We start from the raw sequence: 14,867 nt of genomic DNA on the forward strand, positions 1-14,867 counted from the left end.
GGCAGGAGAATTGCTTGAACCCAGGAGGCGGAGGTTACAGTGAGCCGAGGTTGCGCGACTGCACTCCAGCCTCAGTGACAGAGCGAGACTCTGTGCAAAAAAAAAAAAAAAAAAGACAAGGTCTAACTCTGTTACTTAGGCTCAAACTCCTGGGCTCAAGCTATCCTCCTGTCTTAGCCCCTCAAAAGTGCTGAGATTACAGGAGTGAACTCCCGCACCTGGCTTTTTTTTTTTTTTTTTGAGACGGAATTTCACTCTTGCTGCCCAGGCTGGAGTGCAGTGGCGCAATCTCGGCTCACCACAGCCTCTGCCTCCTGGGTTCAAGTGATTCTCCTTCCTCAGCCTCCCGAGTAGCTGGGATTATAGGCACGCGCTACCACACCCGGCTAATTTGTTTTGTATTTTTTTTTTTCATTACAAGAATCATCTGCTTATTTATTTTACAGAGTAATGATTTGAATTGAGTACATTTGGGCACAGTAGATATTTGACACGAAAAGTAGTTGTATCAGAATGAGCATCAGAAAAATAGCAACTCATCTTACACATAACTAGAAAATATTATTCTGTCTGATCATTTAAGTGTTACAAATCCTGAGAATGTTATACATTGAACAAATTAGGTACTACCTTATAATTAAATCTCGCTTGGAAAGAATCTTTTAAAAAAATGCTCTGAGGTACAAATCACCTATGTATTAAACATGAGTCTTTGACATTATACAAAGAGTTTAAACAAATACATCAAACAATTACAGGCCATTGGCCACTCGCTGTTTGTCATTTATCTGCTTATTGATGTCTTCTTCTGTTGAGTGGGTTCCTTCAGAAATGTAGATTTCCAAATTATGTTTAAATGGTAAACATCGCTGAAGTTTTACTCTTAAGCACAGCCCAATAAGAGTCGCCAAAGAGCAATGAGGTACTGTTGGCGTGAACCTGATAATAACCAGATATTCTTCATTTATCTCCTGAACTTCCACACAACTTTCTGAGACCACTTCCAGTTCTTCTAAAGTATTGGGCTTTTCTGGGTCCCGGATAGTTCTAATCAAATCATAAACCTCTAGCGCTTTCTCTTCCATGATCCGTGGCTGCTGGGCAGCTCCCGGCTCAGAGAGGCCCAAGAGTCACAGGACTCTGCTCAGCGTCTAGGAGAGCAGCCCGGACACCGGCTGCATCCTCACGCTCAGCCATCCCTGGCGACTGTCCCACTCGCGCCACTGTCTCTCAGCAGCCTCGGGATTGATCAGCTTCCTGGTCTTCTGTTTTGTATTTTTAGTAGAGATGGGATTTCTCCACGTTGGTCAGTCTGGTCTTGAACTCCTGACCTCAGGTGATCTGCCCATCTCAGCCTCCCAAAGTGCTAGGATTATAGGCGTGAGCTGAAACTATGCCCGGCCTTTTTTTTTTTTTTTTTTTGTAAAGAGATGGGGTCTTACTGTGTTACTCAGGCTCGTCTTGAACTCCTGGGCTCAAGTGATCCTCCCGTCTCAGCCTCCCAAAGTGTGGGATTTCAGGTGTGAGCCACCGTGCCCGGTTAGGTAGATTTCTAAGTGCCTCCCAGCTGTGATCTTTTATGGCTCTATTATTTTATATGTTCTTATTCCTTTCTTTTCAATGCCCAGGTATTATCCATGCAGCAGAAGAGAAGGACTGGAAAACTGCGTATTCATACTTCTATGAGGCATTTGAGGGTTATGATTCCATCGACAGCCCCAAGGCCATCACATCTCTGAAGTACATGTTGCTGTGCAAAATCATGCTCAACACGTAGGTGCACCTTAACTCTGGACTACAAGAACTCAGATCCTTCAGCAAGTCTGTTTGCCATGGCAGAGATGGCCTGAGCAGGGATTTTGGCCAGTTACAGAAACAGCAGTAGCTGCAGCCTCTAGGACTGGCTGAGGTAGAGCAGGAGGATCAAAGGTGGTCCAGAAAACTTTGGCTTGCAAGTCTTTCAGAATCAGGGAGACATTTTAGAAATCCCCTTCCCAGCTCCTCTTGGAGAATTCTCCTCATCCTTTAAATACTCTGTCCTCATAGGTGCAGAGCACAGGACAGAGGGTCAAGAAATAGCTTACAGATCAGCCAGTACCAGCCAACTGAGCCACCCAGAATGAGGAAGGAAGGGTTAAGGAGAAGTTTGAAAAAGTGAACAACAAAAGTATGACAGACCTACTTACAAAGAAGTCTACAGAATTATTCAATTCTTTTGGGAATAAATGAAGTATTGACTAAGAACTCTCTTTGGATCTTTGGATTACATAAGGGCTATGTTTTAATAAAACCTGTTACACTGGGATTTGACTTAAACTTACAGTTCTGCTTGTTGGGTCTACTGCTTTTGGTAGGTTCAGTTCAGCTTTCTAATATTGGAGTTTTTCTACTCTTCAGGCTGAACTGTGGCCCAGAGTGGAGAAAACCTAGCTTTTGCAATGTGATGGGCATATGGGTTTAGGGGTTGGGCTGATTATCTGTGCGGGCAGGGTCTTCAGTGGAATTCTGTTAAAAAGAAATTTGCCCAAACCTACCTTTAGAAGCATAACATCTGTAGCAATTGACCAAGTATGTCTTTTTTTCTAGCCCAGAAGATGTCCAGGCTTTGGTGAGCGGGAAGCTTGCACTTCGGTATGCAGGGAGGCAGGTAGGGACTCCCTTGACTGCAGTTGTGCTCACTCTGAGGCCAGCATGTTTTCAGAGTCACGACGTTTGATGAGACCAGTGCTCTTCAGGTCTTCATACTACTCTCTTCCTTCTCCTCCACTCACTTCTTTCCCTTAAGCCCATTCAATGTGTTTCCTAGACTGTTAAATTCTTGGCCTGGAAAGTCTGCGTTTGGAGCTCTTATGGACATCAGGTGGTTTGAGGGACTTAGGGAACTGAACTGTAGCGTTTGCATTGACTTAGTTTGCATTTGGCTTTGACCAGAAGATTTATCTACCATGAGTCTGACTTGCAATTTAACATACGCAGAGTATGAAATCTTAGATTCTCCATGTCAGGAGTCTGGTAACATCTGGTGCATATGTGCTTTAGAGAGGTCTGATTGCTTGGTGCAGAAACTACGTTTTGAGATTCACTTTTGTGCTTCTCAGATCAGTACCTTTCTACTCATGCTTTGAATTTTGGGTGTCGTGTAAAAAGAGGCCCCTTTTTTGTGTTACATTAATGCCCATAGGTATGAGTGTGACTTCTGAGAGCAGACAGTTAGGACCTATGCAAAGATGATGTCTAGACTGTCTCCTCTTTGTATCTTTTTTTTTTTTTTGAGACGGAGTCTCGCTCTGTTGCCCAGACTGGAGTGCAGTGGCCGGATCTCAGCTCACTGCAAGCTCCGCCTCCCAGGTTCACGCCATTCTCCTGCCTCAGCCTCCCGAGTAGCTGGGACTACAGGCGCCCGCCACCTCGCCCGGCTAGTTTTTTGTATTTTTAGTAGAGACGGGGTTTCACCGTGTTAGCCAGGATGGTCTCGATCTCCTGACCTCGTGATCCGCCCATCTCGGCCTCCCAAAGTGCTGGGATTACAGGCTCCTCTTTGTATTTTGCTTGATTATCACTAGTAAAGTAAAAGTAATCTTTCTGGATTTCAACTGCAGTTGTCTCTAAACACAGACTGATTGGCTGTCTGTATAATCTCACTGTCTCTGGAGGAGTGGCCACATATATGGTTTCTTCCCTCTCTACAAGTGGCCCTAATTGGCTTTTTTTTTTTTTTTTTGAGTTGGAGTCTCATTCTTTCATCCAGGCTGGAGTGCAGTGGCGTATCTCAGCTCACTGCAACCTCCTCCTCCCAGTTTGAAGTGATTCTTCTGCCTCAGCCTCCCAAGTAGCTGGGATTACAGGCATCTGCCACTATGCCCAGCTAACTTTTTGTAGTAGAGATGGAGTTTTGCCATCTTGGTCAGGCTGTCCCAAACTCTTGACCTCAAGTGATCCGCCCACCTCAACCTCCAAAAGTGCTGGGATTGTAGGCGTGAGCCACTGCATCCAGCCATGCATCTTACAATATAGTAATAACCAGTACTCTTGAGGTCAAAACCAGGAGCTGACCTGAAACTTTTGCTGATAAAAAGCCAATTAGGGGCTGGATGTGGTGGCTCATGCCTGTAATCCCAGCCCTTTGGGAGGCAGAAGCAGGAGGATCATCTGAGGTCAGAATTTCAAGCCCAGCCTGGCCAACATGGTAAAAACCTGTCTCTACTAAAAATAAAAAATTAGCCGGGCGTGGTAGTGGGCGACTGTAATCCCAGCTACCCGGGAGGCTGAGGCAGGAGAATCACTTCAAACTGGGAGGTGGAGGTTGCAGTGAGCCAAAATAGCACCACTGTACTCTAACCTGGGCGACTCTGTTTTAAAAAAATAATAAGAAGAAAGATGCACGACTCTCACTATAACTAGAGTTGAGGAGACAGGCTCAGGGACATCAGGTGTTCAGGACATGGTCAGGTAGCTCATCAGTGGTGGAGCTAGACTTTGAACTAGGGTCATTCGCTCTAAGTTCCAGGCTTTTCTCATTTTGATACTTTTTTCTGTCCATAGGACAAATGCTGGAGACAAACACACTAATGATTAGCCTTGTACCATTTAGTCTACTGTGTAAGACACACTGTTCTTATTTAAGTATGTAGGCTGATAAAAGAGCAGCTTCTCTTAGTCTCTTGCACCTTGATGTTAGCTTTTAAGCAGAAGATAGGCTGATCTCCCAGAAAGATGAGTGTTGTAGATTTTTTGCTGAGGGGAGACTTGATAGCTTGGTCAAGTGCCTTTTTTAACGAGGTTAGAAGTTGTTCTCAACTATTGATTATACCTTCATCACTCTGTGGGGTCTTAACATTTGGTGTAATATGTTAATGCCTCAACTTTGATGCCGCAACCTTTTTTTTTTTTAAGACGGATTCTTGTTCTGTCACCCAGCTGCAGTGCAGTGGCGTGATCTTGGCTTACTGCAACCTCTGCCTCCTGGTTTCTAGCAATTCTCCTGCCTCAGTCTCCCAAGTAGTTGGGATTACAGGCGCCCACGACTACGCCTGGCTAAGTAGAGAGGGGGGTTTCACTACGTTGGCCAGGCTGGTCTCGAACTTCTGACCTCAAGTGATCCACCCACCTCGGCCTCCCAAACTGGTGGGATTACAGGCATGAGCCACCGTGCCCAGCCTTGATGCCTCAGCCTTAATGAGGTAGACCTTGTTCAGTGCCTTGTTTCAAATGTAGCAGAATGAATCTTGATAAAGCACAGATATAATAGGGTTTAAGGGCAGGAAGGAGTTTGGGTGGATGTGGTAATAACAAGCCTTGGAGGAAGGGGGAGGAAATCACAGTTCTCTTGTCATTTTTCCTTTTAGCTTGTCATCTCTAGAGAATGCTGTATTAGGGTCGGTCTGTTTGGAAAATTTCTGTTTCCTAGTATTCTTAAGTCATTTCAGGTTTCAAAGGGAAACAGGTTGGCATATAGTGGTATTTAGTACTTGGAGCTCTTCTTTCCAGGCATCTGAAGAAGAATGATGGTGGGGCGGGTTCTTCCTTAGAGCAGAAGTTGTGTGGACACAGCATACTGCTTATGAGACTTGGGTAAATGTTAGTGTGCAGAATAGATCACTTTCATGATTTGTGTCTTTATTCTCAGACAGAAGCATTAAAATGCGTGGCTCAGGCTAGCAAGAACAGATCACTGGCAGATTTTGAAAAGGTGAGCATGACATTGGGTTGGTGTGGAATGTGGGTGGAAGAGAGGGACGTTTAAGTACTTCAAAACACACTTTTAAAAATAATTATAGTTTCACAAGAAGTTGCAGATGATTCCATGTATCCTTCACCTAGGACAGTGTTAAAACCAGGAAATAGTTAAGCACTTTCGTACAGTGAAACTTACTGAGTTGATATAAAATATATATTATTTATACATAATAACTTTCTATTTCAAAAGTTCTGTCCTTTCTTCACTTTGATTTTTCACAACACACCTATCTATTATCTGTGTTCTATGGTTAAGGGAACTGGGATTCAGGAGGACACTCAAAGTCACACAGCATAGTGTCAGAGTTTGACTCTAGGCCTGGTGCTTGTTCCACATGACACAGTTGTAGGCATTCCTTCAGTTCTGGAAATGCCAGGTCTGCTTCTCCTCTGTGGATAGAAGGGAAGTCTTGATGTGCGTACTTGGACCCAAAGAAACATTCTCAGGATGATGTTCCAGGCTTTCTTTAACTCCGGTGCCTTTTGCTCATTGTTTGGGAGTTTTGAAAAGGGAAAAAAGCCTGTCTGGGCATTAGGGTGAGAATTGTATATTCTTTTCTGAACTTTTCTCCTCTTAGTCTGAGTATAATGACCAGCTTAATAAAAACAAAACCTAGATCCAGAAAGAAAAACTTAGTGTGGATGGAGACTAGACCATGTGGCTTTGACTGTCCCTAAGATTCACCATCTTCCTGGAGGGCTCTTGCCAATTCCTGTTGCCTCTTACTTGGCATGATTTGCCTGCTTCCCTTAACACCTTGTAGCACAGCTGACATGAGGCTGGGATGTTGAGACCATTATTGATGGTCAGTAAATCACACAAATACACGGTCCAGATCATTTTATCCCAATGTCTGGGATGTTTGATGGGACATTTTTATTCCAAATAGTTCCTTGGAAGAAGGATTCTGTGATTAGATATTTGGGAAATACTAGGGCTAAACAAAATACTACGGCCAATAATAATTAAAACACCTGATTTTGCTTAATAATTGCAGAGCCATATTATGCTGATGGCCCTCATAAAACTCCCAAGAGCTAGTTGTGGAATTCAGCATTTCCTGTTCTTTAACCTCAATATTCTTTTTTTCCCCCCATGGAGACCCTATTTATTCTTTAGAATACATGCTGAGAAATGCTGGTGTAGCTAATTTGGTTCATGAGCCGAGTTGCTCTTGGGGCTTCCATGGATTGAGCTGTTGACCTGAAGCCTGCAGACAGAAAGATGGTCCCTAGGGTGATTCCACCTTTTTTGTTCTATTTTATAATTTTTTTTCTCTTAAAGACTATCATAAAATAGCATTTTTTTGGTCTTTTTTTTGAGACGGAGTCTTGCTCTGTCGCCCAGGCTGGAGTGCAGTGGCGCCATCTTGGCTCACTGCAAGCTCCGCCTCCCGGGTTCACGCCATTCTCCTGCCTCAGCCTCCTGAGTAGCTGGGAATACAGGTGCCCACCACCACACCCGGCTAATTTTTTGTATATTTAGTAGAGATAGGGTTTCACCGTGTTAGCCAGGATGGTCTCGATCTCCTGACCTTGTGATCCACACGCCTCGGCCTCCCAAAGTGCTGGGATTACAGGCGTGAGCCACCGCGCCTGGCCAGAATAGCAGTTTTAAAAATTTATTTTTAAGAGATGGAGGCTCTCTGTGTTGCCCAGGCTGGACTTGAACTCTTGGGCTCCAGCAGTCCTCCCACATCAGTCTCCTGAGTAACTGCGACTTCAGGCACATATGCCACCAAGCCAAACTTCCCTTTTAGTTCTTGACATTCCTTTTCTGCTTTGTATCATGCATCTGCCCAAATCTCCCCTAACTTCATTCAACCATGTAGTTTTATAAGGGCCAGCAAACTACCTAGGAAGCAGGAGTAGCATGACTTTCAAGTGATTCTCTGTGCCAATCTCTGCGACTGGTTCTTTTGGCAGGCTCTGACAGATTACCGGGCAGAGCTCCGGGATGACCCAATCATCAGCACACACTTGGCCAAGTTGTATGATAACTTACTGGAGCAGAATCTGATCCGAGTCATTGAGCCTTTTTCCAGAGTACAGGTGAGAACCCTCTGGGGACTCCATTTCTGGCCGGGCATTCTCACTGTAGCCACATCCCTTCCACACCTGTCCAGAATGGGAACTCACTTGTAGGGGTGTGCCTGGTGGGCAAGAGGCCACCAAGAGCTTGGGCCTCTGTTGATAAAATGAACAAAAATCGAGGAGGAGATGCTGTGGGTAGAGGCATGTGGGTTGCCCCTGCATGTGTTCCGAGCAGTTTCCTCCTCACTTTGAGTCACTGCATGTGTTGTACCTGTTTTCTGTATTGGGTGTGTGGGACAAGAGTCTGTTTATTGTGTGTAGCAATGAAGGGCGGGCAGATTGGAAGAACACAAGAGATTTAAGCACGGCCAAGGAGGGTCTTGTCTTGTATAGAGACATACATTAGAATTTTGAGAAATACAGCAGTTCCCCCTGTTCCCTCCCTTCTCTTATTGGAGGCAAAAGTAAAACTTTCAGTGTTGGTGTCTCTCTGCCTTTCCTTTTAGATTGAACACATATCTAGTCTCATCAAACTCTCCAAGGTAAGGAGTCTTAAGGCCATCTGCAGGGAGGAATGGGAACGGGTGGTGAGGAGGGATGGCACATGCACCTGATTGGCCTCATTGGAAAGCTCCTCAGCTTCTCAGTGGGGAGTGGGCAGTGTGGGCTAGAGTAGGAGTTGCATTGTTGCTATTTTGTTTTCAGTCCATTTGGTGTAAGACCCCTCCAACAAAGCTTTTGTGTCAGGGTGATCTCTGACTAGTGGATATGGGTCCCTTTAATCATGTGCTTTGATTTTAGGCCGACGTGGAAAGGAAATTATCACAGATGATTCTCGACAAGAAATTTCATGGTGAGTAGCAGTCACACAGGCAAGGGGGCTGGTGGTGGTGATGAGATGGTTGAAGAAGTTTATTTTCAAAGAAGATGTTCTATTTGTTTCCCCTGATGGTTCACCCTGGGGTCCTGGCCCCTCTTCCCCTGTGGTGAGAATGTGTAATAAGCATGTGTACATGGAATAGGGAGATGAATTCTATTTCCCTTCTTTTCTGGAGACAGTGAGTCAACTAGGGAGTGGGCTGCTTCACAAATGCTTTGTGTCTAATGTCACTTTTTACCTGGGTTGCCCTTGTGTTTCTTGCAGGGATTTTGGACCAGGGGGAGGGTGTCCTGATTATTTTCGATGAACCCCCAGTAGATAAAACTTATGAAGCTGCTCTGGAAACAATTCAGAACATGAGTAAAGTAGTGGATTCCCTCTACAACAAAGCCAAGAAACTGACATAGGTGAGTGCTGGCTTCAGGACCCCAGGGCTGGGCAGCTCTGTCTTCTGCGTGTCGAGACTGAAAACCTCCTCCTGGTGTCCTCATGGCTTCCTGATTGACACTGCTCTGTCTTCTCTTGCAGAGTTGGATCTGTAGCGGTCCTTTGGAGAGTGTGTGTGGCGGGAGAGTGAAACCTTGGGGGAAAATGCTAGGAGATTCTTTTTTCTTTTTGTTCTACTTTTCGCTCGGAAAGTTTTTAAATCTTCATTTGGTGCATCTGTATTCCAGCCAATAGGTGTGCCAGTTTTCATGTAATCTTTACTGGCCCAACTTGGGAGTGGGGAAATTGCTTAAAAAAAAAAGAAAAAGAAAAAAAAAAGATTATTCTAAATAAAAGGAAAAAGGCTTACACTACCTAAAGCTGTCCTCTCTGCCTCCTGGGAGAGGGCCGCAAAGCCAGGCACCCCGCCAACCACTGGGGGTCCTAATCCACCTGCTGGGCGTCACCTCTCCTCCTCCTCAGAATTGGGTGTTTGCTGACCATCAAAAGCAACGACTTTTTATTCTGTTTGTACTGAACCAAAACAAACAACTGTGTATAGACTGCTGTTTTCTTTTTTATTTGAAATGAGGCATTTTGGTGTTCTTTCCCCTGCCATACGGCCTGTCCGCCCTTCTCTCCCCACATTGGCTCCAGCAGAGTAGCCGAAGGTCCTGCCGCCGCCGCCACCACCACCACCACCACTGCAGCAACAACAGCAGCAGCGCCTGCACAGCTCCGCTCTGACCTGTGAAGGAATGGGGATGAGGCCAGGAGCTAGTGTCTACCATGGCCACACGGGGAGCAGTGTGGGCCCTTAGCCCCCAAGGGGCCTGCTGTGCATGTGGCTGTTTTTTTTTTTTTTTTTTTTAACACAGTAAACTAGATTAGTTGTCAGTGTTTTAATTGCCCCTCTTCTCCTCTCCTCTGCGTTCCTCTCCTCTCTTCTTTCCTCTCTCTCCCTTCTCTTTACCTCTCAACCAGAAGACCACCATGTCTCTCTGCCTTCCTCCTCTTCCCTCCAGGGGAGCCAGGCTGTCTTTGAAATCCATGAGCTTCTCTCCCTCTCCCACTCCTCCTCTCCTGCTTTCAGATGGATTTATTCCTTTTTTTAAACAATGAACATCGGAATGACACTGTGGGGTGTGTTTTTTTTTCTCTCTCTCTCTTTTTTTTAATTTTCTTTGTTGGATTTTTGAGCAACCTCATGTCCCCTTCCCAGGGAGCTTCTTAATTTACCTCTTAGAACTTGAGTGGATGGGAAGTAGAGCACTGTGTGTCAGCATGCTTTGTTTTCTGACACGATTACACAGCGAGGCTTTAATGCCATTTGGGTAGGTGAGCTTCTGCACCTTTGTTGTGCTGAACTGTATTTTCTTCTCTCATCTCTTCTTTGTCTTTTTCTTTTCCTCTCCTTCCTACCTTCTTCCTGCTGGCATCCTTTTCTCTTCTTTACCTTCCTTGGATTATCCTTCCGGGTTTTCATAATACATTTATATTTTGTAAAAGGATTTTGTTGTACCAGGTTTTGCATCCTCACTGAATCTGACTGGCTTTTATTTTCCTCTCCAAAATCAGGTTTTTGTTCTCAACATTTCTCCCCATCATGTCCAGTCATTGTTTTGGTTTTGGCACCATCAGTATCAAATGTACAAACGGTTCTTGCTAACCAACACCAGGTATATCTGATGTTCAGATGAGTTCCAATAAAAATAATTTTTTTTTCAAAAGGTGTCTTTTCTTGAGTGCTGGAGGGCTTCCAAGCAAGCCCAGACAGCTCTGTGTAGCCCCACACTAGTCTAGCTCTCATCTGGCCAAAGCTGTTATCTCATTTGTGTAATGGGAGTCCTTAAGCTAAATTTGGGGTCCAAATTTGAAGGGCTTTGGGGGCAAGAAAGTTGGTGTGTGAGTTCTGAAGTTGGAAATGAATTCAGGTGTCTTTTTCCAGGGCAGCATGGTCCAGTGAGCACGTGTAGGGTTGGGCGGTAGATCCTCTGAGCCTACTTCCTCTTCTACTCAGTGAGGATGCTGCTTCCTTGGCAGGTGATTGTGATGTGAAGCTTAATAAGTCATAGACGTGCAGGTGTCTGGAGAGTCCTGACATTCAGTTGTGGTTTCGTTTCCTTTTGGAATCTTCAAAGGCAGCGATTTTCATATTGCCTCACACCCTGGGGGGGCTCTGGGACCACCAGGGGACCTGCTAAATCCTCTTCAGTCTGAGCAGTTCAGCCATTGTCAGTTTTAGTATCGTCTCTGTATTTCACCTGCAGAAAGAGTTTTGCTTCTATAAAGGACTTTAAAAAGTACTCCAAAGAGATCTAGTTTTGGAGGAGAGGGGAGACGGTTTCTCAAACTTAGGACAGTCCTGAGGAGCTCAGGCGGCAGCCCTTTTCTTGGTTCCCTTTGCGGGTCTTGGTCAGACGATGCCCTCTAGACCCGTGCTGTCCAATATGTAGCCGCTAGCCACGTGCAGCTGTGAGGCCCTTGCAATGTGGCTGGTTCGAGCTGTGATACACTGCAAGTGTAAACACAAACCAGACTTCGAAGGCTTAGTATGATAAGGAGTGTAAAATATGTCAATAACTTTTTTATATATGTGTTGAAATATTTTGGGTATTGGGTTAAATAAAATATATTATTGAAATTCACCTGTTTCCCTTTTACTTGTGTAATGTGGCTGCTAGAAAATATAAAGTTACCTATGTGGCTTCTATCTGTGGCTCACATTATTCTTTTCTTGGACAGCGCAGCTCTAGACCTCCAGGACCAGCAGTTGTGCCACTGCCTCCTCTCCCAGGCCTCTCATGACCTGAGTCCAGGCACAGCTGGGAAGGTCAGCTGGCTGGTGGGTTGGCTTGGGCCCGGTTCCCTCACCTCCCTTCTAGGCTCCAGCCTTCATGGTGCCAGGACTTTGTGTGTTAATAAGGCTCTACTGGAGTTGGGAGCAGAGGCTCTGGTCCCCTGCTGTGTGCTAGTTATGTAATCTGTGCTGCCCAGAAGGGCCACTAGATGCTGCTCTGTGATTCCTGAAAGAACAAAGCTGACTTCCTCAGGAGTAAGGGCTCAGGCCTGCTCTATTTGGAACCCTTCCTGGAAGCTGTAGCTGGCCCCCGCCTTGGCCTCCCTTCCTCAGGATGCTATGGGAAGTGGGGCATGCAGGAAAAGTGGACGCTCCAGCAGTGCATGGGCAGCCCAGCCCAGCAGGGAAGCTAACAAGCAGGCTGGCCCTTCAGGCAGCTAGAGATAGGCTATAGGCTAAGTAGGCTGATTGATGGGGGTGGGATTTGGAAATCTTCCCTGCAGTTCTATGATGAAGGCAGCTAGGAAGAAAACAGCCCTGCCTCATTCAACTGGGTTTGCCTTCTGGGTCCTTGATTCTGCCGTTTCTGGCAGTTGACTGCCCTTTCTTCCTTGCTTCCAGTTGGAGCAGTGATAGGAATTGGGGGTGGGGAGGTGGTGGTGGGTTGAGTGAAAAGAGGAGCTGTGTGGTGTCTGAAAACGAGCATAACAGGCATGGCCTGGGTAGGTAGGACCTCCTGGAGACCCCTTCCCTCAGTCGCAGCAGTAAGTGGGCTGTCAGTGCCATTCCATTCCTGCTGTGCTGCAACTGTGACTTTGCTTGGACAAGTGTGAGGAGGCTGGTGTTCTGCCGAGAGCTCTTTTTGAAGGTGCTAGGGAAAGGCTGGCTGGACAAAGGTGAGAGGACACAGGGTGTGGCCTGGCTTGAAAAGGGCCATGCAGAGGCATGCCGCTCTGGTGTGGGAAGCAGGGTAGTGGGGTGAGCTTGGTCCACTTCCCTGTGAATTAATTGGAATAGCTAGCATTGAGATTGAGAGTTAAAGGTAACAACAGAGTGGGCCCAGGTTTTTCTAGGGGGTGGATTTTTCTTTTTTTTAGCTGGAGTCTCACTCTGTCACCCAGGCTGGAAGGTAGTGGCATGATACCAGCTCACTGCAACCACTGCCTCCCAGGTTCAAGCGATTCTCCTGCCTTAGCCTCCTGAGTAGCTGGGACTACAGGCGCCTGCCACCACGGCCAGCTAATTTTTTTTTTTAGTAGAGACGGGTTGTTACAGCATGTTGGCCAGGCTGGTCTCAAACTCCTGACCTCAGGTGATCCGCCTGCCTTGGCCTCCGAAACTGCTGGACACGGTGTGGCACCACGCCCCGCCGGGGTGGATTATAGGCTTCAAAATTTGGACATGTTTTGGAAAGTGGAAAACATTTAACCTTGGCTCAACACTAGAATCTGAAGGGGGGCACAGAGCCAACTCAGAAGCTAGAGGCTCCAAGTAGGGGCTGAGGAAAAGAGGCTGGGGTTCGGCTTTCCTTTGAGAAGGAAGAGGGACACTTGGTCAGGGTCTCAAAGGAGATTGTTTCTTCTGGCTCTTTTTTTTTTTTTTTTTTTTGAGATTTGCTCTTGTTTCCCAGGCTGGAGTGCAATGGTGCGATCTCGGCTCACTGCAACCTCCGTCTCCCAGGTTCAAGCGATTCTCCTGCCTCAGCCTCCTGAGTAGCTGGGATTACCGGCATGCGTCACCACGCCCGGCTAATTTTTTTTTGTATTTTTAGTACAGATGGGGTTTCACCATGTTGGCCAGGCTGGTCTTGAACTCTTGACCTCAGGTGATCCGCCCGCCTCGGCCTCCCAAAGTGCTGGGAATTACAGGCATGAGCCACCATGTCCGGCCTCTTCTGGCTTCTTACTGTTAGATGCAGGAGGGTTGAGGACAGCTCCATTTGAAGAGCAGGTAGGCTTGTACACTGAGGAACATTCACAGGGAGGGGCACACTGAGCTGGGAGCCTGCCTTCCTCTTCTGAGTTCCCATAACAGCTGCTGTGGATGTTCTGAAGGGCTGTGGACAAAGTTGTCCTCTGGGTACAGAGCAATGGACTTTCCACTGTATGCCTGCCCCCTAAGGTTCCTAAAGCCTGGAATTCCCATTGACAGAAATTTCTGAGTGGCACATAAACAAAATCCAGCACTTTCTGCCGTGATTGCAGCATTTTGAATGATGTCAGATTCCCATTCTGTTCCCCCTAGGGCAGTTGACAGGGCTGGCGCAGGGTGAAAGCCTAGTGGGCCAGAGTGGTCAGGTAATTGGGTGTCATCCTCTCCTCTGGAGTGTCACTACATCATCTCTAGGTCCAGAGATGATCTAGATTAAGACAGGGCTTAAGTCTCCTGTTTCCCAGGTTTGTGGTCAGTTTTGACTCAATCTCCAGAAAAAAGGTAAAATAGTAAATGAACAACGGCCTTTGTGAAGGATCTGGATTCACATCCGACAGGAACAGCTCTTTGAGAACCAGAATTTTACTCAATATCGCTAGCATCAAGTTCTTAAATTATACATACTTAGAACTGAAAACGTTTAAGAGGGTCAGAAAGCTGGCCAGAGGGGCAGTTGCTTCAGCTTTAACACAACAAAGAGGGCGAGTGGGAACTTCGAGGTCATATTTGTGATGGGCTCAGGCTTGGCTCTTGGTGGCCCGGAACTGCTACGGGCCACGCTTCTCTGGCCCGTGGATGCCACGGGCATCTACCCCGGGATGAGGGAACGGAGGCCCCAGGAGGGTGGCCAGAAACGATGGGACTGTCCACTCGAGGTGCGCCTGGCACTTGGGAGGTCTCAGGAAAGGCTTCGCCTCTCCCCGCCCAGGGCCTTCTTTCCCGCGCTCCCTGGCTGCTTTCCACAGGCACGGGGATGTCAGGTGGAAGGAGGGACCTACCGGCCCTGGCCTCGGCGGAGGGCTCCTCACCAGGGCCCGGGCGGCAGCCTCCGAGAGGGCG

General features: G+C 46.7%; 2 protein-coding genes across 2 annotated transcripts in view; one reads left to right on the top strand and one right to left on the bottom strand.

Moving 5' to 3' along the window:
• Positions 1–11,724, top strand: part of PSMD11 (proteasome (prosome, macropain) 26S subunit, non-ATPase, 11) — a 52,566-nt gene extending 40,842 nt beyond the window's left edge. Inside the window, exons 6-13 of the mRNA XM_011992870.1 lie at positions 1,622–1,773; positions 2,587–2,647; positions 5,627–5,689; positions 7,663–7,788; positions 8,277–8,312; positions 8,572–8,623; positions 8,915–9,057; positions 9,179–11,724. Of these exons, the coding sequence (XP_011848260.1) occupies positions 1,622–1,773; positions 2,587–2,647; positions 5,627–5,689; positions 7,663–7,788; positions 8,277–8,312; positions 8,572–8,623; positions 8,915–9,057 (633 nt within the window). The 3' untranslated portion in view covers positions 9,179–11,724. The remainder of the gene's footprint in view (positions 1–1,621; positions 1,774–2,586; positions 2,648–5,626; positions 5,690–7,662; positions 7,789–8,276; positions 8,313–8,571; positions 8,624–8,914; positions 9,058–9,178) is intronic.
• LOC105548691 (MIP18 family protein FAM96A-like) lies at positions 826–1,181 on the bottom strand. The gene is given in 2 exon segments (XM_011992861.1): positions 826–845; positions 896–1,181. Coding segments are annotated over 2 exon segments (306 nt in total).
• Positions 11,725–14,867: the final 3,143 nt, after the last annotated feature.

Source organism: Mandrillus leucophaeus, unplaced genomic scaffold (assembly GCF_000951045.1).
Source record: "Mandrillus leucophaeus isolate KB7577 unplaced genomic scaffold, Mleu.le_1.0 Scaffold419, whole genome shotgun sequence".
Lineage (NCBI taxonomy): Eukaryota > Metazoa > Chordata > Mammalia > Primates > Cercopithecidae > Mandrillus > Mandrillus leucophaeus.